Source organism: Pipistrellus kuhlii, unplaced genomic scaffold, assembly GCF_014108245.1.
Source record: "Pipistrellus kuhlii isolate mPipKuh1 unplaced genomic scaffold, mPipKuh1.p scaffold_m20_p_3, whole genome shotgun sequence".
Taxonomy (NCBI): domain Eukaryota; kingdom Metazoa; phylum Chordata; class Mammalia; order Chiroptera; family Vespertilionidae; genus Pipistrellus; species Pipistrellus kuhlii.
The window spans coordinates 1688927-1712298 of record NW_023425529.1 but is presented as its reverse complement, the minus strand read 5'-3'; the positions used below and the strand labels follow the sequence as shown (position 1 = coordinate 1712298).

General features: G+C 61.0%; 1 protein-coding gene across 10 annotated transcripts; it reads right to left on the bottom strand.

Moving 5' to 3' along the window:
- Nucleotides 1-1039: 1039 nt before the first annotated feature.
- Nucleotides 1040-22189, bottom strand: CBX7 (chromobox 7). 10 transcript variants are annotated; one of them, XM_036455777.2, is made up of 7 exons: nt 21860-22189; nt 19402-19445; nt 10404-10469; nt 10185-10244; nt 7235-7301; nt 4425-4497; nt 1040-4086 (listed from the first exon to the last, which is right to left on the bottom strand). In XM_036455777.2, the coding sequence occupies exons 1-7, from the start codon at nt 21926-21928 to the stop codon at nt 3929-3931; spliced, it is 537 nt and encodes a 178-aa protein (XP_036311670.1). In that variant the 5' UTR covers nt 21929-22189; the 3' UTR covers nt 1040-3928. The 10 variants fall into 10 exon arrangements, with proteins under 10 accessions (XP_036311670.1, XP_036311663.1, XP_036311664.1 ...); XM_036455770.2 differs by having other exon boundaries at nt 1040-4089; nt 4425-4776; nt 21860-22185; XM_036455771.2 differs by having other exon boundaries at nt 4425-4776; nt 21860-22185.
- Between the last annotated feature and the right edge of the window lie 1183 nt (nt 22190-23372).

Here is a 23372-nt window from a genome sequence, read left to right as displayed (position 1 = left end):
CCGCTCCGGGAAGGGGAATAACCAGTGAGCACACCTGGGGGAGGAGCCTCATGGCCTGGGATGTACACTGAGTGGCCAGGTTATGATGATCTCTGAGCAGTCCCAGTGCATGAATTCGTGCATGGGTGGGGTCTGGCTAGCACGGTCGGGGTTGGGGGAGGGAGGGAGGAGGGCGGGAGAGACATGGGCAGTTGGCCGGCCTGCCTGCTGGTTGAACTCCTGGTTGAGGGGACAATTTTCATATTAGCCTTTTACTATATATGATATACGCTGAGTGGCCAGATTATTATGCGTTCAGAGGTCATCATAATCTGGCCACTCAGTATACATATTTTTTGAGAAATAAGGCTTGCTTGGGGACGCTCCAGCCTAGGGGTATACATTCCCCAACTCCCACCTCAGTGGGGCACCTGCATTGCCCGCTAAGACTTTCCTGAGAGTAAAGGTGCACCTGCTTTTGCTGCTGGCTGTCTCCGCTGGAATTCCTGCCTCGAGAAGATAAGGGCTGAGGACGCAGAGCTTTGTCTCCGGCCAGAGCCGCTCTGGCCGCTGTGAAATGCCAGGAACATGGATGCAGTTGTGCCCGCGCAGAAGGCTGTGCCCAGGAAACATGCGGAGGGGCAGGGTGGGCCTTAGTACCAGGCTGCCCACGGGACTTTTCTTGAGGACCCAATATTAAGGCCAACGCTCAAAGCTAAGGCCAAGGCATGCTAAGTCCCCACTCTCTGCCGGGAGTCATCTAGGAACTGCCAGCAAGGCCAGCCTGCCCACCCACCACGAAGTAAGGGGCCACGGAAGCACACCCTTGGCAAACCCACCTATCCACACCTCCCCTCGAACCCCGACCTCAAAGGTGGCCATGTAGCCATCTACACTGGTTTCCACTCCCAACCACTTCCCCCGGTACCAGCCTATGCTTCCCTCTCATCTGAAGTCACAGACACTGGCCTGCTCAGGCTCATGCTCCGCCACTGAGCCCTGGGGGCGGAGCGCCCCTCCCCACAGCTGTGACGCCCTCAAAGGAGGAACCAGTGCCCAGTCACCTTTTAAAAAATCAACTTTAATGTGTTTTTAATAATTTTTGCCTCATTTATCAGATAAATCATCTAAATAAATAGATGCTATACAGTCTGTTACCAATATCAGTACAAAAATAAACCCGAGCTCTGCATCCATCCGGCTCTGCCCGGCACACCCCCGCTCAGAAGAGGCACGTGCTGGGACGGTCCATGCCAGCCCTCCCAATACATTCATTTCGTCTGAACAAAGCTCACTGCTCATTCTGTGCAAAGGAAGCGTTCTTGTGCTGAGACCCGGAGGCCAGGCTGGCCACTTTTAAGGCCAAAGCTACCCAGAAGCATAGTGCCTTCCCAGTGGGGAGGAGGGGGAGTTGGCAATGGGATCCATGGGCGAAGATCATGGGCTCGGCCGCAGCATCAGGAGTGGCCTTGCCAGGGGTGGAGGACCATCTCCTGCCCGAACCCACGGCGAAAAAAAGTACCAACTACATTCAAATGGGGGGGGGGGGGGGGAGCAGGGAGGCAGGAGGTCCAGTCTCCGGAAGCATCCACTCCCTGTACTGGCCTTCAGTGCGGACGCGAGGCGAGGTGGGAGTGGGGGACACTCAGGGCTGGGAGGCAGCCACACCCAACCCCTCCCAGAGGTCTATGTGCTGGGGGCGGGGCCTAACAGGCCACAGCCTTCCCAGGGAGCAGGCTCTGCAGGTGTCAGCCCTCCCCGGGACACAGGACACTGTGGGCCGCGAAGGGCTGAGTCAGAGGCAAGAGGGTCTGGCTGCTGCTGCCTCATCCCAACAGGCCCCAAGCCCCGGTTCTGCAAATCGCTCAGGCAGCTTATGGGGACGCACTGCCCGCTCCTCCTGGGGCGCATGTTCTGAGATATATTGTTGTGTTTTCCCGTAGCTTGAAGCAAACAGCCTGCACCTGCAGATAAGCAAGATAAGGTACACTCCCCTGCTGGCTGGGGCACGCCCCACACCCTGCTATCTTCCAAGGACTTCCTGTCCGGGCGACTCCCTGCGGGACGCGGCCCTGACCGCAGCCTGTGAGGGAACACGAGCTCTCCCCGCCGACACCGCACAGGGCGCTCCGCTGCGAGAACCTCCTCCTTAAACTCCGTCTCTCAGCCTGGCCCCCGTGGTGCGGACCTAACACACTCTCCGGGAGGCCCCTGAGCCAGGACGAGGTCCTGTGTCCCTGGGGAATGAGGGCGACTTATGCTGGAAGCTGCCAGCCTGTCCCAAAGTCGTGAGCAAACAGCATTCAACGGAGCCCTCCCAGCCCACCCTCTCCAGCGCCTCGGCTGGGAGCCGGGCCTGGGAAGGTCCCTACTCCAGCTGCCTTTCCCTGCCCCCCTGCCCCACCCACCCACGTGCCTCTAGATTCAACTCCCAGGCTGGGATGTGATCAAGTCCCTGAGCAGGGACTGGCCCCAATGGAAGCACTGAATTACCCTGGACAGTGAAGAAAGGGGTGAGGAAGGGGCGAGGGACCAGGGATTTGAGAATCTTGCCCGCGGGGCACCCAACACAGAACGGGGTGCGGTGTCTTTGGTTTGGGAACTGGGGAGGGACAGCCCTATCCTTGCCTCAGGACACAGCGGGAGGGCGGCCTGGAGGGCAGGCGGAATGGCGGAAGGGTGCGGGGCCAGCCTGGTGGCCTTTCCTGCCTGCAGGGCTGGGATGAGGCAGAAGCCACTCCTCACGGCCAGGGGAGCTACCAGTCCACAGGGCACACTGGAAAGTGAGTGCCCTCCGCTGGCAGACAGCCGGTGCTGGAGGGCGGCCTGGGGCTGGTGCACAGCCTGCCCCCGCCCGCAGGAAGACACAGGCCAGCCCCGCCTGGGCATGGAGGGGGGCACAGGGGGCACAGGATGCAGGAGGCGGGGCGGAGGGAGTTGAGGCTGCCCTGAGAAGGTGGGGACTCCCTCCCTCCTTGACCACGCACACCCGCCTTGGCTGAGTTGAGGAGAGGGCAGAAGAGGGGAGGGGAAGGGCTGAAAGGTCACCTGAGTCAGAGAACAGAGTCCCCCGGGACCAAGCGCAGGCCCCCGCAGGCGCTCCCACGCTGCAGCTGGCCGGGCGAAGCCGCACACCACACGCGTGCAGCAGGGGCCACCTGCCATGCCAGACCCTGCCCACAGCTTCCAGGGAACGAAGGGAGTAGGGCCAGATCCGGTCACGTGACCGCCATGCCAGGTGGGTGAACATGTGGTGCCCGGGGCAAGTTCTTTTGTGCTGTGATCACCTCACATTCACCTGATCGGGTTTCTAAACAGGAGGTTTGCAGGACCCGTCGCACAGGCCTGCAGTTACATGCACACACTCACGGGCAGGGGGGCAAGGTGCGTGCACACGGGTGCAGCTGGGGCTGGGGGGGGGGTCGTCTTGTGAGGGGGACTGGTGCAGCTCTCAGCAGGAGGCCTCTGCTGGCAGCCGCCAGCGAGAGGAGAGACCCCTCTCAGGGTAGACTCGGGACCCTGCAGCCATCTCTAACCTTCCTCTGGCCCCGGAGCTCCGACCGCCCTCTGGCAAAGGGCAGCCTCCACACCCCGCAGGCTGGATCCCAGAGGCAAAGGCAGCAGGCCTGGGGCTGGGCGCTGCTGTCTGGGGAGAGTGGTGATGGAGGTGTCCGGAGGTGGCCCTGTCCCCATTCTGCTCTGGAGATGGTGTCCAAACTGACGGAGCAGTGCCAGGCACCCAGCCCTGCGGAAACAGGCCCGGAGGCCTCTCTGTACACATCACCCACAGGGAAAGGGGAGGGTGGTGGGAGAGTGTTGGGATCTTCCCCCTCCTCCCGTTTCATATTTTTAAATAAAATAATTACCCGTCCCTAGGCCCCTCCCCACCTCTGGAAGTCCCCACCCAGAGCCCCAAAGAAAGCAGTCTGAGAGAGGCAGACACGGGGACTCAGAACTTCCCGCTGCGGTCTCGGAAGAAGCCCTCGGCGGCCTGGGCCTCGCGGAAGGTGACGGTGACGGAGTTGGCGGTGATGTCTGTCACTGTCACTTCACTTGTGGGGAGCGCGGGCGTCCAGGGAGCGGGCCCCTCGGCCAGGTCTGCATCTGCTACTGCTGAGGGAGAAAGACAGACGGACAGCTGGAGGACAGCGCCGACAAGCAGGCGGGGAAGGTGGGAGCAGGTGGCAGCATGCAGACTATCCCCGCCCCTCGCACCAGGCCATCCTGTCTCCAGCCAGACCAGGCCAGCGCGGACTGGACAATGGGAGGAGGTCATGGCATTCTTTTTCCTGGCAGGACCACAGGAAGCCCTGGGCGGGTGCCAGGGTCCTGGCAGGCGGTGTGGCCTCCGAGCACCCCGTGCCCGCTCTGGGCACTAGGCCACCTGGACCTGATGACTCAGGGATCTTTCCAGCCCCGAGGGTCTTGGGCCTGGGCCGCCTTACCCTCCTCTCCGGGGGGCTGCGCGGCAGGCTCCCACTCGCTGGCTGCCCGCAGGACGTCCGGCGCCGGTGCCTCCTGCAGGAAGAGCTCCCGTGGATGGCTGTGACTCTCCGGGCTGGGCCCGCGGGGCGGGAACTTCTTGCGTGAGAGCCGCAGGTACTTGTGGGCCTTGCGGGGCTTGCGGAGCGGGAAGGGCAGGGCAGGCACCAAGGGGCCCTTGTCCTCCAGCTCGGGCGCCCCCGCCTTGACCACCCCCTCGGGGCTCCCGCTGTTGAGCGGGCGCGTCAGGGAGAAGCAGAGCTTCTCCTTGCCCTGGGCCTTGTGGGCGCTCCGCAGGTCCATGCTGTACAGCCGCTGCGGGGGAAGCCAGGGCACGGCGGGTCAGCCCGGCCTCCCACCCCCGCGCCTGTGCTCATGCTGTTCCTCCCACCGGAGCGCTCGTCCCCGTGTTTCGTGGCCCAGAGGCAGCTGTCACCCAGCCCAGCCCAGAGCCGTTCTTACCAGTCCCAGCCCTACGGCCCCCAGGCAGCCTCCGCTCCCCAGGGGCTGTGCGGGCTCAGGGCGGAGGCCACAGGCACGGCCTGCGTACACAGCGGAGCCCGCACCGGAGGCACGAGAAGGCCACGTGGGCTCCCGAAGCAGCGGCTTTGCAGGCCGAGGCCTCTGCACGCCCTGCCTCGCTGTTAAAATGGGCTAAAAGGAAGGTTCTGCCACTTGTCCCGGCTGGGGCTTTTCGGTCTGGGGGCTTGTCTTACTGCGCTGGGGTACCTTACACAGGCCCAGGAGGACCCTTGTGCTAAGATGTGGGGAGGGCCTAGATCACCATGGACAGTGCCTGCTACTGCCACCTTCACCGGAGGCCAAGCGCGCCCCGGAGAGACCGAGGCAGCAGGTGGGACCCAGGGCCACGCATCTCCAGGTGGGAGCAAACATCACACGTGCAGGCTCCGTTCCAGGCCCCCTGCTCAGGCCCCCCAGGGGCGTGAGGTGCAGGCTGCCTGGGTGATGGGAGGACGGCTGAGCTGGGAGGGCAGTGGGAAAATAAGGCCGTGCTCGGAGGGCTTACCCTCTAGGTAGCTTTATCAAAACCCTCAGCCGGGCTTGCAGGCCCTCCCAAGCCCAGGAAACCCTCTGCAAGATGGACTCACTTTGTCCTCGCCTCCCAGGAGAGCTGCTAACGGCCCCGTAGCAGCAGTCAGATCTGGGCCTTACAGCTCTGACTCAGGGTAAGCTGCCGGCCTCCCTGAGCTTGGGCTCCCAGATGGAGCTAGCCTCCAAGATGGCCCCAACAATACCCGCCCTGGGAATCCACGCCCATGGGGTCCCTTTCGGCGGAGGGGTAAGCAGGGGGGACCGCCAAGGCGAGGTCATTAAAGATGCTGTGCTCCTTCCTCCCTCTTTCTTGGATCACCCACTCCGGGGGAAGCCAGGGGCCCTGTGAGACCCCTCTGCAGGCCTCGGGGAGGACCCCGGGGGAAGGAGCAGCCCCCGCAGCATCTGACACGCCCGGTTGCAGTGCTCCGAGCAGCACTTCGGAAGCAGGTCCCCCAGCCAGTCACGCCTGCAGAGCAGGGGATCCTGGCCGACGTGGCTGCACCCAAACTGGGATCCCTGAAGAACCAGCGGATGCCCCCTGAGCTCCCGATCACCAACACTATGTGAATCCCACGTGTTTGTTGCTTCACGGTGCTTAGTTAGGGGACTTATTCCGCAGAAACAGACAGCACCCCTTCCCCAGAGGCTATGTCCATTGAAGAGCACTGAGCACAGAGCTGAGCATGGGGTGTCTGACACGTCACTTTCCGTTTACACCGAGCCCGGGGGGCAGGCCCCGAGCATCAGGGCGGCCTCTGTCTGCCTAGAGCCCAGGTGATCTACAAGCAGAGTGGACAGGAGGCCGGACGGGACTCACCTGCACGTGGACCAGGAAGACTTGCTTTTGGTTCCCATCCCCTGGATGGGCCTCACACTGAAGGAAAGCAGGCGCCCTACCATTCGATTTTACGGAGGGGAGAACGCAGGCTCAGAAGCCAATCGCCTAACTGACACATGTGTCAAACACAAGGCCCGCGGGCCAAATCCGTCCCGCCAGGCCTTGCAATGTGGCCCGCACCGCGCTGTCATCACTGCACTCCGCTGCGTTTCCATCACAATGACAGTTTATGACTGTTCAGTAAACCATTCGGCCCGCGATTTAGGCTGGATTTTAGATTTTGGCCCCTTCTCTGATTGAGTTTGACACCCCTAGAACAGGATGGCCTCAAATCATAAAACTGCGTTATGCAGACTCCACCTTCTTTTTGGAGCAAAGCAGTGAGGTGGGCAAGGTGCCCCAAGACTCGGGCATCAGTTTGCCACAGCGTCTAGACCCACCTGTGGCAGAGAACCAGGAAAGGATGGCACATTTCTAGGACATTCCACGACTGGTCCAGAATGCCGACACTCCTTTGCTTGAATTCTAGAATCCCAGGCTCTCATGTTTCCTCAGTTCTAAAGTTTTGTCTCGAAGGACCTCAAATATTACAATTGTGTGCTTTAGGGATTCTGACTATCAAAAAGGCTCGTTTACAAAGTTGTAAGCTTCTGAGATTCTAGAAGTCCATGAGCCATATGTCCACTCTCCTTCCCACCACAGCACCCCCACTTCCTGCACGCCGGCCCACATTCCCACTTTTCCCAACTACTCCCCCTGGCCTTCCCCCCAGGGGCCTCCGCGCACACCCTGGCGGGGCTGGGAGGGCGGTGGGTCAGCTCACCAGCTGGGCACGGGGGTGAGCACGGGACTGGGCGGGCACCACCGCTGGCCGGTTACCTGCAGCAGAAGCCGCTTGGGTTTCGGACCTCTCTTCCTATACCCCGACGCTCGGTCTCTCTCCTCCCTGGTGTGAAGCAGAGGGGGAGAAAAGAAAACACTGTGACATGGAAGGGAAAGTAGGGCGTCCTCCACCCTGCCCCCTGCATCTATGGAGAGGGGCGTCCTTCACAGACTCCCCCCTTCCCCCCCGGGCTCCGGATGGGGCCCCTCCCTGTTGCTCTCCTCAGGCCGTAACAACAGGGTCACATGTTGAACTCCGAAGCCTCGGTCTTCACAGCTTCCGGAGCCAATGGCACAGCCCGGGCCCTGCTGAGGGGGCTCCGGTGTTATCCCCCAAAGTGCGTGGCTCTTTCCGGGCCAGGCTCCGGCCAGAGCGCTGCTGGCGCCACCTCCCCCAGAGCGAGTTCCAGTTTCCACCCCAGGAGAGTGTACAGAGCCTGTCAACCAAGTCGGCCTGGAATGCCCCAGGGCACTGGTGAGACTGGGAAGGACCCTCCCACCTTTGGATCTTAAGAGCCGGGAGAGATGTCCCTAGTATTTATGGAAATGGAAAGTAGGCAGGCTAAAATAATAAAGAGGAAGGAGAGAGAGGGGAGAAAAAGGAGAGAGAAGAGGGGGAGGGGGAAAGAGAAGAGCCTGGGGGAAATGTGTTCATTATTTACCTGACTTATTTATTACAATGACCACATACTGGACACTGTACAGGCACTGCTCTAAAGGCTTTACCCCTCACACCATCCTACGAGGGAGGTATACTACTCCCTCATCTTACAGCTGAGAAACTGAGGCACAGAGAGGTTGAGAAACACGTTGGCAAATTACACCTCCCGCCGGTGGTGAAAATGCTAAGCTCTGGTTCCAAACTTGGGAGGGTCAGGCCTCGGGTCCTGTCAGGATCAATAGGACAGGCCTGGAGCCCAGGCCGTGTGCTTCTGGCTTCTAATATGCAGCCCCTTCCCCTTTGCTATCTGCAGGTGAGTGCAGGTGAGAGGGTGAGGCAGGGCGTTTCCTCTGTCCAGCCCTCACCAGCTCAGACCTGGAATCCGTCAGACACTCCCTCCATTGTGTCCAGAGCTAAAGAGCTGAGACGGCCACAGAGTCGGGGCCCCAGCAAGCCCAGTGTCCTCTCAGTGCCCCTGGGGTGCAGGGACGCCCCCCGCCCCCCGCACCCCAGTGGAGCCCCCTTGCTGGCCTCCTGAGTCTCATTAAACCTGCAAAGCATGTGTTAAACGGGCCTCACTCCTTCTACCTCCTTTTCACCAAGACAGAGGAGTGAGAGTAGCACAGTGGGCCTGCACAAGTCTCCGCGTCCGTCCTTAACTATTGACCTCTGACTCAAAATAGCACGCCAATAGTCTACCAGGACTCATCTGCTCTTCCTGAACGGTGCCACCCCTCCTTCAGATGCCCCTGCCTCCCTCACTGCCCCCCCTTCACCCCCAGCCTCCCAGCTCCCGCCACTCCAGTCAGCCACACTCAGAGCCACACTCGCCTCCACGCTGCTCCTCACACAGGCCCACCCCAGGCCTTTGCACGCCCTGGGCCTCACCCTGTTCTCTCTGGACCCCCTGGGCTCAGTCCCTCACTTCATCAGGTCTCTGCTCAAACACCCAGCTCACTCCCCGGGAAACCAGCACCCCCGCCCACCCTGTCCCCTGCCCTGTCTTTGCAGCAGGGATCAGCCTCTGATATGGTACACGTATGTCAGAGCACTGTGTATTGCGTGTCTCCACACAGGTGTGAGCCACAGGGGGCAGGGGCGTTTGCTGACTTGTGCCTTGCTGGGACCCCAGCCTGGAACAGTGCCTGGCACCTGCTATGACCTCAATCAAGACTTGCTGAATAAGCCAGAGGATGACTAGCTGACCCCCAATTACCACCAGAAGATTCTCACACTCAGAAGATACTGCCCACACTCAAGGTCTGCAGAGTGCTTCCCTTCCATATGCCTCTGCTTCCCAAGAAGCTCCAAGGTCAGTACCTATACCCATCGCACAGATGGGGAGGCCGAGGCTCCAGGGCAAGGCCTTGCCTGACAGACACCTCCCAGCTGGTGGTGGCAGAGCCAGGTGCCAGGAATCTCACCAGGCCTGTGATGCTGCCCATCTCTCTCCAGGGTCACAGCCACTTTGCTCCAGGCCGCACAGCACTGGGACCGGGAAGAGCTGTGGGACAGGGACCCTCGTCTTTAAAGGCAGGAGCAGTGAGAACTGGTCCTTGGAATGGGCAGCAGGAGACGTCCTGGGGGAGACTCGACGAGAAGGGGCCCGAGGGCAGAGAAAGGGCCTCCCATGTACAGTCGGGAGCCTGGCTCGGGCTGTTTCCCAGCTGGGAGGCTCCTGGACAAGCCCCACAGCTCCTCAGAGCCTCAGTTTCCCCATCTGTCAGATGACCCTCAGGCCTGCCTCCGGAGGTGACCAGAGGGACGGGGTGAGGAGACGGTCCGCACCGAACAGGTCAGGGTTTGGGGGAGCTGCAGGATGCGGCTGCCTGCTGGCAGGAGCTCAGTGCCTCTGGCCTCTCACAGCAGCGGGAATGGCTGGTGCTGCTCACAGGGCCCCACGCCAGCAGGAGGACATGCTGCCCAGGCTCCCCGCTGAGAGCCCTCCGCCCGGGTGTGGGAGGAGCTGCCCGTCACTAACACCCTGGAGCTGAGCGGAGCGCTGGCAGATGTGGGGGACGGAGCCCTGGTGGCTTTGCCCAGGCCAGCAGCTAGGAGGGGGCAGAGTGGGGAGGACCAGAACCAGCTGCCCAGGTTCCAAAGCCGCCCGGCCCACAGGCGTTTCCTGAGCTTCATCAGGTGTCTTCTCTTGCTAAGGGACCTGCAGGGCATGTCTCTGATCTCCCGGCCAGGGCTGGCATGGGCATTACTGCTATTGCTGCTCCTCACACAGAGGGCATCACCAGGACACATGTTTACATTCATCATGGCGCCTGAAAGCCCTACCTTTTGGAGAAGCCGCAGCAGGAGTTATTGGGGCGGCCCCGTTGCAGCAGAGACCGAGGCCTGGGGAGGGGAGGGAAGTGGCCAACATCACCCAGCAACAGGAAAGCAACCAGGGCCCCATGGCCCTGGAGCTGGTGCCCAATTCCCCCAGCTGCAGACCCATCCCGCCCGTGCCCGGGCCTTGTTCAGAGCCCGGCCCGAGCAGGCTGAGCCCCTTACTTCTCCTCGTAGGCCATGACCAGGCGGGGGTCCAGGATGTGCTCTTCTGGCTCCCACGTGCTGTACCTGGGAGGGAAATGAGAGGTCAGAGCTGCCCGCTCTCCCTGCATTCACAGAAGCCACAGCTGCTCCGCCCGGGCCCGCTGTCCGCAGGCCCTCGCCCCTTCCTGGCCCAGAAAACTGTCACCTGCTCCTCGGAGCTGCTCCAGGCGGCCACGCGAGGGCAGGGCTCCTAGGGGTTCCAATGACACCAGAGCCACCTCGTTCTGAGCACTCATCATTCCATCTACAGATGGTGTGTGAGACGCTATGTCCGCCTCAGCAGCTCAGGGGACCTGGGAGAGGGCAGGGCGGTACGCCCCACAGGCCCTTCCGAGAAGAGGTGAAGGCAGGGGCCTAGTTCAAATCCCAGCTCTGCCCTTGGAAGCTGTAAAACCTTGGACAATTTCCCTAAGGTCTTTGTGCCTCGATTTCCCCATGTGCAGAAGACTCTGCTGGAAAAAGCACTTGTGTGTCTAAGTGTTTGGAGCAGAGCCTGGCACGCAGAATTGCTCTGTGCTTATCACTTGCTATCCCCACTCCTCAAACCCCAGCCCCAGCACAGCCTCTCTTGCCGGCTGAGCTGCTCTCTCTCTTCTGGGCATCTGTGCCATGGAGGCCAGGTCTGAAGGGCCTGGTGTAGGGGCCTAGCACTCAGCAGGAATTTGGTAAATGTCTAGCACCAGTCATAGGCGAGGACCCACTAGGATTTTCCCCAGGGGACACCCCACTCCCGGGCCAGAGGGTGCTCCCTGCGGGGACAGGCCTGGCCTGAGACAGCGCAGCACTTCCTGAGCTCAGCCACCGTGTTCCCCTGCCCCATTATTTACTTAGAATCTGCTTTAAGCAGCTCACTTTTTCATCTATTTAATTTTTTTTAAAAAAACTAACTGTATATGACTTTTGTAATTGGAAAAAGCAGTACCATTCACTATAAACAGATGCTAGCATTTAAAAATTTTAAACAGCCGGGACCGGTTTGGCTCAATGGATAGAGCGTCGGCTTGGGGACTGAAGGGACCCGGGTTCGATTCCGGTCAAGGGCATGTAACTTGGTTGCGGGCATATCCCCAGTAGGGGGTGTGCAAGAGGCAGCTGATCGATGACTCTCTCTCATCGATGTTTCTAACTCTCTATCTCCCTCCCTTCCTCTCTGTACAAAATCAATAAAAAATATATTTTAAAAAGTTTTTTTAAACATATAGGTGTGCATATGTGCATGCATACAAATAAATATACATGCAAACATACAATTATGCCTTTGGGTACATGTGCACACGTGCATGCACAGACAAAGCCTAAGCCCCGGACTGTGACCTGGCGGAGGTGGCGCCAGCTCCACTGGATGGGAAGGGAGAGGCGGTCTCAGGGACGGTCCCACAGCTGCTCAGGGGAGGGGTAGGAAGCAGGAAGAGACTGGCATGGCCCTGCCCTGTGGCCTCCGAACAAGCTAAGCTGAAAACTTCATCTTAAATGGTCCCGGGGCTGTGAAGCCTACAGCTGTCCCATCTAGACACAAACAACAAGCTGTCCGAGACCAGAACCCTCTGCTCCTTTCTCCACAAGACAATGCTACACGGCTGCCCCGTAACCCAGCCCTGAAGGGCCATGCCCTGAGGACCACATGGCCCATACCCAGTGCCACCGGTTCAGCCTGGGCAGACAGTCACACCGCTCTTCCTCTGTCCAGATGGTCCCTCCCGAGGACTCTCCTCATCTCGCAGGAGCCAGGTTCCTGTAGACCCTCTCCCAGCGGGGCGCACCGTCCCCCCCTCGCTGCCCTTGGCACCTGCCATAGTTACTGACAAATGGTGCAGCCTGGGGCCGGTGGGCAGACTGTAACCCCTCCCCAGCGCACTCAGACTGTAACCCCTCCCCAGCACTCAGACTGTAACCCCTCCCCAGCGCACTCAGACTGTAACTCCTCCCCAGCACTCAGACTGTAACTCCTCCCCAGCGCACTCAGACTGTAACTCCTCCCCAGCACTCAGACTGTAACTCCTCCCCAGCACTCAGACTGTAACCCCTCCCCAGCGCACTCAGACTGTAACTCCTTCCCAGCACTCAGACTGTAACCCCTCCCCAGCACTCAGACTGTAACCCCTCCCCAGCGCACTCAGACTGTAACTCCTCCCCAGCACTCAGACTGTAACTCCTCCCCAGCGCACTCAGACTGTAACTCCTCCCCAGCACTCAGACTGTAACTCCTCCCCAGCACTCAGACTGTAACCCCTCCCCAGCACACTCAGACTGTAACCCCTCCCCAGCGCACTCAGACTGTAACCCCTCCCCAGCGCACTCAGACTGTAACCCACATGTGTCAAACACAAGGCCCGCGAGCCAAATCCGTCCCGCCAGGCCTTGCAATGTGGCCCGCAACGCGCTGTCATCACTGCACTCTGCTGCGTTTCCATCACAATGACAGTTTATGACTGTTCAGTAAACCATTCGGCCCGCGATTTAGGCTGGATTTTAGATTTTGGCCCCTTCTCTGATTGAGTTCGACACCCCTACTGTAACCCCTCCCCAGCGCAGACTGTAACCCCTCCCGAGCACTCAGACTGTAACCCCTCCCCAGCGCACTCAGACTGTAACCCCTCCCCAGCGCACTCAGACTGTAACCCCTCCCCAGCACACTCAGACTGTAACTCCTCCCCAGCACTCAGACTGTAACCCCTCCCCAGCGCACTCAGACTGTAACCCCTCCCCAGCACTCAGACTGTAACCCCTCCCCAGCACTCAGACTGTAACCCCTCCCCAGCACTCAGACTGTAACTCCTCCCCAGCACTCAGACTGTAACCCCTCCCCAGCGCACTCAGACTGTAACCCCTCCCCAGCACTCAGACTGTAACCCCTCCCCAGCGCACTCAGACTGTAACTCCTCCCCAGCACTCAGACTGTAACCCCTCCCCAGCGCACTCAGACTGTAACCCCTCCCCAGCACTCAGACTGTAACTCCTCCCCAGCGCACTCAGACTGTAACCCCTCCCCAGCGCACTCAGACTGTAACCCACATGTGTCAAACACAAGGCCCGCGAGCCAAATCCGTCCCGCCAGGCCTTGCAATGTGGCCCGCAACGCGCTGTCATCACTGCACTCTGCTGCGTTTCCATCACAATGACAGTTTATGACTGTTCAGTAAACCATTCGGCCCGCGATTTAGGCTGGATTTTAGATTTTGGCCCCTTCTCTGATTGAGTTCGACACCCCTACTGTAACCCCTCCCCAGCGCAGACTGTAACCCCTCCCGAGCACTCAGACTGTAACCCCTCCCCAGCGCACTCAGACTGTAACCCCTCCCCAGCGCACTCAGACTGTAACCCCTCCCCAGCGCACTCAGACTGTAACTCCTCCCCAGCACTCAGACTGTAACCCCTCCCCAGCGCACTCAGACTGTAACCCCTCCCCAGCACTCAGACTGTAACCCCTCCCCAGCACTCAGACTGTAACCCCTCCCCAGCACTCAGACTGTAACTCCTCCCCAGCACTCAGACTGTAACCCCTCCCCAGCGCACTCAGACTGTAACCCCTCCCCAGCACTCAGACTGTAACCCCTCCCCAGCGCACTCAGACTGTAACCCCTCCCCAGCACTCAGACTGTAACCCCTCCCCAGCGCACTCAGACTGTAACCCCTCCCCAGCACTCAGACTGTAACTCCTCCCCAGCGCACTCAGACTGTAACCCCTCCCCAGCGCACTCAGACTGTAACCCACATGTGTCAAACACAAGGCCCGCGAGCCAAATCCGTCCCGCCAGGCCTTGCAATGTGGCCCGTAACGCGCTGTCATCACTGCACTCTGCTGCGTTTCCATCACAATGACAGTTTATGACTGTTCAGTAAACCATTCGGCCCGCGATTTAGGCTGGGATTTTAGATTTTGGCCCCTTCTCTGATTGAGTTCGACACCCCTACTGTAACCCCTCCCCAGCGCAGACTGTAACCCCTCCCGAGCACTCAGACTGTAACCCCTCCCCAGCGCACTCAGACTGTAACCCCTCCCCAGCACACTCAGACTGTAACCCCTCCCCAGCACACTCAGACTGTAACTCCTCCCCAGCACTCAGACTGTAACCCCTCCCCAGCGCACTCAGACTGTAACCCCTCCCCAGCACTCAGACTGTAACCCCTCCCCAGCACTCAGACTGTAACCCCTCCCCAGCACTCAGACTGTAACTCCTCCCCAGCACTCAGACTGTAACCCCTCCCCAGCGCACTCAGACTGTAACCCCTCCCCAGCACTCAGACTGTAACCCCTCCCCAGCGCACTCAGACTGTAACTCCTCCCCAGCACTCAGACTGTAACCCCTCCCCAGCGCACTCAGACTGTAACCCCTCCCCAGCACTCAGACTGTAACTCCTCCCCAGCGCACTCAGACTGTAACCCCTCCCCAGCGCACTCAGACTGTAACCCACATGTGTCAAACACAAGGCCCGCGAGCCAAATCCGTCCCGCCAGGCCTTGCAATGTGGCCCGCAACGCGCTGTCATCACTGCACTCTGCTGCGTTTCCATCACAATGACAGTTTATGACTGTTCAGTAAACCATTCGGCCCGCGATTTAGGCTGGATTTTAGATTTTGGCCCCTTCTCTGATTGAGTTCGACACCCCTACTGTAACCCCTCCCCAGCGCAGACTGTAACCCCTCCCGAGCACTCAGACTGTAACCCCTCCCCAGCGCACTCAGACTGTAACCCCTCCCCAGCGCACTCAGACTGTAACCCCTCCCCAGCACACTCAGACTGTAACTCCTCCCCAGCACTCAGACTGTAACCCCTCCCCAGCGCACTCAGACTGTGACTCCTCCCCAGCACTCAGACTGTAACCCCTCCCCAGCGCACTCAGACTGTAACCCCTCCCCAGCGCACTCAGACTGTAACCCCTCCCCAGCACTCAGACTGTAACCCCTCCCCAGCGCACTCAGACTGTAACCCCTCCCCAGCACTCAGACTGTAACCCCTCCCCAGCACTCAGACTGTAACCCCTCCCCAGCACTCAGACTGTAACTCCTCCCCAGCACTCAGACTGTAACCCCTCCCCAGCGCAGACTGTAACCCCTCCCCAGCACTCAGACTGTAACCCCACCCCAGCGCACTCAGACTGTAACCCCTCCCCAGCACTCAGACTGTAACTCCTCCCCAGCGCACTCAGACTGTAACCCCTCCCCAGCGCAGACTGTAACCCCACCCCAGCGCACTCAGACTGTAACCCCTCCCCAGCACTCAGACTGTAACCCCTCCCCAGCACTCAGACTGTAACCCCTCCCCAGCACTCAGACTGTAACCCTTCCCCAGCACTCAGACTGTAACCCCTCCCCAGCACTCAGACTGTAACCCCTCCCCAGCACTCAGACTGTAACCCCTCCCCAGCACTCAGCCCGCCCGCCAGGTGCTCTGGGGATGGCTCTAGAAGCCACTGCGGTTTCACTCACCCCGAAGAAATGTGAAACTAAAAAAAAGAAAAAGAAAAGTGAAACTGAAACTGGTTAGATGTATATTTTGGTAAAACCCAAACTATGACCAACCAGAGGCTCACAGTTCGATTTCCTCAAGGTTAGGTTTTCTCAGCTGAAACTGGTTCCTGCTGTGGGCTGCCTCCTTTCTCAGGCTGGTGAAATGTCCTCTCTGCCCTACCACTTCCCCACCTCCTTACTCTTTTTTGTTGATGCTGCTGCAGTGTGGTTCCTGGCAAGTCCCTAATTTTCTCTAGATCCCAGCTTCCTTGTCTTAGAGTCACTAGCGGCACCGCAGACATTAACAGCAAGGAGTGAGAGCAGACTACTGCCGGGGGCTCATCCATCCCTCTTAACACCCTTATGAGGTAGGTGACCCGTTTTAGAGATGAAGACACTGAGGCCCGAGGGTAAGCATCTTGCCCCAGCCCCTGTGACAGTGAGTGGGCAGTCTGTGGTTGGTTATCGGCCATGCTCTACCTTCGGAGACCTCACATGTCATGATTGAGCTGGGATGTCCTGGGGAGAGGGGCACTGCCTAACTAACCAAGTCCTCATGTCTGACCTGGGGCCTGGCACACGGAAAAGGTTGGTAGATTCAGAGGGGCCTGCTATTAGCGTGGGACATCCATCAGTGGGATCTGGGACAGTAACAGAGGGTCAGACCTGGCAGCAGGAGGCCTGGCCCTGCTCCGTGCGAAGGGAGGGCATGGGGAGATGGATTGCACAAGTATCTGTCAATCACCTGGGCTCCCCCAAAATGGAGGCCACCAGTGGCCATAAACCTCATAGGGAACAGCCGGGCGCCGGGACAGGAGGCGGCTGGGTCCGCACCTAGGCCCAGGGGGCGGGCAGGGAGCGCCGCGGGAGGCGGGGGCCGCTAGGCCCCGCCCCGCCCGCCCTCTCCTCGCAGCACCGGCGCCGCGCGCGCGCGCAGGAGGCGCGTCCGGATGGCCGGGCCGCCAATGGGGGGCGAGGGCGGGGACGGCGCGTGCCCGCTGCGAGGTAAACACGGCCACGTGACCGCAGCCGCCGGGCTGGGTAAACAGGCGGCGGCAGCTGCTCCGCCCTGTGCGCAGGCTCCGCGGGGCGGGCGGCGGGCGCCCCACTGGCCAGGCCCGCTCGGGCCTCCCACCCCGTGTGATGCGGCTCCACGGAGATCAGGCGCGGGGCTGGGGGACCTGGGGGGCCAGCCACAGGGTGGCTTTGAGCTACTGATTCAGATCTCAGTTTACCTCTGCATGAAGGAGGCTACTAACACGGTGCCCAGGGTTGGTGTAATTATTAGTTGTGTTAAGCCTGTGAAGCGCTCAGTTCAGTATGGTAGGTAATAAAAGCAGGTGAGCATTAATTAAGTCAATTTCGAAAGCCTAGAAAGCACTAAAAGCTGCCAGGCCCGAATCCCGGACTCTGCTACTGCCCAAACCGTTTTGGAGGAGAAAGAAGCGCCCTCTCCGCCACTGACACCTTTGGGCACCTTGTGCGGCTGGGGCCTCCTTTTTACAAGTAGCGAGACGGAGATGCAGAGGTTGAGGGCTTTAAATATATAGAACAGAGTTCAAAACAGGCTGGTCTGGCTCCACAGTCTGAGCACGTACCACTGAGTGGACCATCAGCCCATCACCCTGGGTCACTTTTGCCAGAGCCACTGTGTATCAAAGGGGCCAGACCTGCAAGCCCTGGGGGCAGGCATCCCGTAATCCAAATCATCCCAGCTGTGACCTGGGCAAGGGCTCCTCTGCTGAGGATTTCTGTCTTCCCATCTGTAAAATGGGTTGCCATAAATCAGTTCAATAGGCAACGTCTGATCATAGGAGGGACTTACTGATGAGCAGCCTGGTTATTGCTGTGCCCACTGACAATATCACTGGGAGAGCAGTCACCCAGAAGATGCGGTAGCATTCTAGTGAAAGCGGAAGGAAGGACACAGTTCTGAGCAGACTGCGATGAGAGTAGGCTGGCTGAGGGTTTCTTCGGGCTGAGAGCACCTGCAGCTGATTTAACATCCTCTGCCTGTGAGCCAGCCCTTCCCTGTGTCCCCAGCCCTTCTCCGTGCTATCTGCTGCTGTACCTTCCATAACTACCAGCCAGCTCCTCTGCCCCACCTGCTGGGGAGGCAGGGCAGTCATTTGTTTGCCGTTTGGTTTGGAGAGAAAATAGGTAAAGCATGGCTAACGGGCACAGAGCGAGCATTCTGCTGTTCCTGTTGTTAATGTAGGCCTCCCTGGCCAGGGTGAGACAGGAGGATCTGGATCCCTCCCCGCTGAGGCTGGCACTGCCCTCGCCAAGGCGCCCAGGCCTGCAGGTTGCAGCCTGCCCAACTCCCACTGCCCAGAAGCCAGGGGCGCCAGTGCTCAGGGAGCAGTGCCTGCTGCCCCTGGCACCCTCTTCTAGTCCTCCCGCATCTTACTGCTCCTGCGCCCAGGCTGCGCGTCCACGTTCATCTGCCCTGCGGACCCTCCCTCAGTGCTGGAGTGTGTGAGGAGGGGCAGGAGGAATGGGCAGCCACCAACTCCAATCGTCAGAATGTCCCACAGGTAAAGGAGCCTGTGGGGGCTGGCAGGGGGCGCCAGGACCTTGACTATTGAACCCATTTTACACATACGGATGCTGAGGCAGCCCGGGCCATTATCCTCTCTGCCTCTCTCCCCAGGACACTTCCAGGACCAATACAGGTCAGTTCCCCACCCTGCCCCCATGGCTCTGAGCAGAGGGGGATTCCAGGAGTCAGCTTCTGCTAGGCAGGGCGGGGGGCAGGGGCACCTACAGGCCAATGGGAAGGACCCACGACGCCCTCGGTCCCCACCCCCTCAAATAGCTCCCTGCTGGGAGGGGATTGGTTGGTGTGAAGGTTCTAATTGGGTCTCAGCGTGAGAGGTGGGGAGACTGGGAGAGGTCCTGGACCAGCTTCCTGCCCCCCAACTCTGAGATGGAAGAGGCACAGAGGAGACACCTGTAAACGGGGAGGCCTACTTCACCTCTTCCCCACTTGCTGTGTGATCGAAGGCAAGCTGCTTACCTTCGAGCAGCCTGTCCCCACTTTAGAGATTCCTACCCCGCTGCCTCGCAGGCTGAATGGGAACCTGCTCTGTGGGGTGGAGAGAGCTGTCCAAAGGCAGGTGGGCTCAGACTGTCCCTAGTTCTATGTCACTGAGGACTCATGCGCCGCTGGCCAGCCCCTCCACGCAGCCAGCCGGCATCTCTGAACCCTAGATGCTGGGCCTTCACCTCCCAGGGGCCAAGAAAAGCCAGAAAGAGGGGAAGGGGTGCCTCCAACTCCTGAGGAAACTTAACCGGAAGGAGCAGGTGAGAGGGGCAACTGGGGCCCGCCTTGACCTCCATGTGCTCCAAGCCCCTCAGCTGGCAGGGGGAACGGAAAGCTAGAGAAGATGATTTAATCGGGTCTGCCGGCCACGCCAGAGCAGCTGGAGCTGGAAGTTAGGCAGAGAGAGGGCACAGGGCGGGCAGAGGGGTGTACAGGCAGACGCACACACAAAGGACCTTACTTTGGGGGCCATCCTTTCCACTTCACCAGATACTCGACTTTGCCCTGGGAAGAGAGAGAAGCAGACACAGTGAGATGCACAGCTGGCCCGATGACCACCCCACTGCAGATAGATGTCCCCTAACACATACACAGAGATCCCCATCAGATCCCCATCAACCCAAAGACACCCCCCCCCCCAAACTCTGGCTGCTATGACCACCCCAGATGGCCCTCCCTGCTGGAGCCCTCACCTGGCCCAGACACCTCTGTGCCTCTGGGCTCCTGAGGCAGCAGCCTGGCGCTCAGGTCACACACGGGGAAACTGAGGCCACATGGGGTGTGCATGAACAGAGATCCAGTGTCCAGAATCCGAGTGCTAAGACCATTTTAGATCAGAAGACTCTCCAAGCCACAGAAATCTGCTCAGCCTCAATCCCACCAGGCTGCCTCTGACCCAGAGGGGACAGGCCAGTGAGTCTCTCAACTCAAAAGACCTGGAGGACCCCGGAGAAGCTGACAGACCTCCACCGAGGAAAGATGGCCACTCCTCCAGTAGTTAGAAAATAGAGCCGGACCCTCCCCTCCTCAGAGCTGACCGAGGCTTTTATAAAGTTTCCGCCAACCCCCCCCCAATGGGTGAAGCCCTCCACACGGGAACTTTGAGGCCAAGATGCCACCTCTTCAAGGAGGCCTGTCCCGGCCACCCTTTCTGATGCCATCCTCCCCCTCAGGGTGTGCAGCACAGAGCCCGCTGGCTGGCACAGTGTGTCTCCTCTGCCAGGATGCCAGCTCGGGGAGGGGAGGGGTGATCCCTCCCTGGGGGTTAGAAATCTGTTTTGAATGAATGGCTGGAAGGACACTCCTGGCTCTCTGGCACTACCCCTCCGGCCTGGCTGGAAGAGGGCAATCACTGTAGCTGCTTGGGCTGCATCCATGACAAGCCCTGGGCTCTGGGGAATAAATTAAAATCGAGGAAACGCTGGAGGATGTGAGGAAGAGGAGGAGGAGGGCAGCCCCAACCTGAAGACAGGGTTCAGCCCCATCAGAGAAGGGGAAGAAAAGAAGCTCATGGCCCAGCCGGTTTGGCTCAGTGGATAGAGCCTCCGCCTTCGGACTGAAGCTTCCAGGGTTGGATTCCCGTCAAAGGCACAAGCCCATGTTGCAGACTCAATCCCCAGTAGGGGGCGTGCAGGAGGCAGCCGATCAATGATTCTCATCTTTGATGTTTATCTCTCTCTCCTTTCCCTTTCTCTCTGTAATCAATGAAAATATATTTAAAAAAAAAAAAGAAAGAAAGAAAGAAAGAAAGAAAGAAAGAAAGAAAGAAAGAAAGAAAAAGAAAGAAAGAAAGAAAGAAAGAAAGAAAAGAAGCTCATGGACCACCTTGACCTTGAGCTCAAGATGCCACGACTGCGTTCTCTCACAAAAGAAGAGCTGGCCACCAGCCAAATAGGGCTCTTTGCTCTCCCGCCGTCGCTGACGCCTCCTGTGACTTTGATCAGTTCACTTTCCCGGCCTGGGCCTGGGTGTGTGCCTCCCGCCACCCCGCCCGGAGCCTCTCGGGGCTGCAGAGAGGAGCCGGGGAAAGGCTGGTGGTGAGCGCCGCAGGGGGCTTTCCCCCACGACCCCCGCCTCCACCCTGGGGCGACCCACCCTGCAGACCCGCCCAGCCGGGAGGCGCGGCCCGAACCCCGAACCCCGCGGACGCCTCCCTAAGGGCAGGTGGGTGTCACGAAGGCGAAGGGGGCGGAGCCGCGCCGGGGCGGCCCCAGGGGCGGGCTGAGAGTTGGGGTGGGGAGAGCGGAGGGGTGTGCGCGAGGAGGAGGAGGAGGAGGAGGAGGAGGAGGAGGAGGAGGAGGAGGAGGAAGAGGAGGAGGAGGAGGAGAAAGATGGAGGTGGGAGTGGGGACAGGCGCGGAGGAGGAGGAGGAGGAGGAGGAGGAGGAGGGTGGGGGGAGGAGGAGGGGGAGGAGGGGGGGGGAGGATGGAGGTGGGAGTGGGAGTGGGAGTGGGGACAGGCGCGGAGAAGGTCCAAGTCCGGCCCGTAGGCTTCGGAGGCCGGAGGCCGGTCCGGAGCCCCGCCCCCAACTTCAGAGGTCTTGGTACCAAGAGTCCAGAGTCCTGTGTTCGAGACCCAGTTCCGACGCGAGCGCACTTGGCCAGCCGGTTCCTCCACTTGGGCCTCAGTCTCCCCACGTTTGGAGGCGGGGAAGGGGGAGGCAGGATGGCGTCCACCGGGATTCCTACGGCCCGGTCCTGACCTCCAGTCCTGGCGGGCTCGGCGGCCCCCAGCATCCCGGGGCGACAACTTTCATTCTACTCGCCCTGCCAGGTGCCGGGGGAAACTGAGGCACCCACCGGCTGAGGCGACAAGCCCGGCCGCGCGAGGCCGCCCGGGCCCCCCGCCACACGCTTCCCCGCGCCCCCGGCGTGGAGGGGCTCCGCCGGGGTCCCGGGAGCCGCCCCCCGCAGCCTCACCTTCCGCACGCGCTTCTTCCGGATGCTCTCCACGGCGAACACCTGCTCGCCGATGGCTGACAGCTCCATGCGGGGCGGCGGGCGAGCGGCCCGGGGCCGGGCCGGGCCGGGCCGGGCCGGGGGCGGAGCTGCGGGCCCGCGGCTGCGGCGCGCGATGCTCGGGCCGGCGGCGGGGTCCCGGTCACCCTCGCCCCGGCGCGCACGCGCACGCGCACGCGCGCACACCCCCTCGCGCTCCCTCACGCCGACGACGTTCCATTTTTGAACCTGCGCAACGTTTTCCCCGGCGCGAGCGAGCGGAGGAGCGCGCGGGAGTGGGCGGGGCGGGGGCTCGGCGCGCTCCCGACAGGCCCGCCCCTCCCTCACCGCCGGCCCCGCCCCGCGGGAGCCCCGCCCTCTTATCAGGCCCCGCCCCCGCGGAGCTCTGCCCTATCCGCTGGCCCCGCCCCGCGGTAGCCCCGCCCTCGCTCCAGGCCCCGCCCCCCGGGAGCAGGGTCCGCGCAGCCCCGGGCAACTCCCAGTCCGGGCGGGGTCTCAGCGCCGAGATGCGTTTCCTAAAAGCCTCCCGGGGGCTCGGATGGGCCGGAAGCGGCATGGCCGGGTTGGACCGATGGGGAAGCGGGCAGAGGTTCCCCCGCTAAGGAGCAGGGGGCCGCGGGGGCGGCACGGCCTGGGCTTCCCCACCTGTCGCGACGCCCAAACCCGAGCTGCGGAGAGCGCCGCCGGGCCGGCGCAGAGCGGCCCGCCACGTCCAGCGTTCCGTCCGCCCGCCCGCCCGGCAGCCCGTGGGCGCAGTGCGGACGCGGCCGGGTCCGAGGCGGGCGCGTCTGCAGGGCCCGGCTGGGCAGTCATCGCGGCAGGCGGCCGCGGCGGTGACAGGTGCGCGCGGGGCGGCCTCGCTGCCCGGGGCGCTGGGCGCACACCGGGCGCAGCTCTTCGTGGACCGAACGGACCTGTAGGATCGGGACGGACTCGTTAGAACCACCCCTTCCAAACCACCCTCTGCTCCTTCCGGCACCGCCGCTCTTCCTCGCGGGGAGCCCGGAGCCATCGGTGCCGGCGGCTCCCAGCGCCGACGGCAGCCCGTCCCCATCCCCGGCCGCCTCCGGCCTCCTCCCTCCACACCCTCCCTCTGCCCTCGCCCGTCCCGGGCGACACCGCGACCCTCGCCCAGGTGCTCTCCCTCCCTCTCTCCTTCCCTCCTTCCCTCCTCCCTCCCTCCGCCGAGCCAGGCCGGGCCGCACGCCGCCGGAGCGCTTTCTGAAAGGCGCGTCGCACCAGGTCGGCCCGGAGCTAAGAACGACTCCCGACTCCCGACTCCCCTTTCCTCTCGGAACCAAGTGCAAACCTCCTGTCTGGGGCTCAGGGAACGAAGAAGGGACACTTTATATCTCACTTTTTTATCAGAAGCCGCGGAAGCCAGAGGGCAGAGGAATTAAAGATAACCATCACCATAGAAGTTTATACCCGGTGAAAATTCCTTTCACAAACTAGATACCCGGTGAAAATATCT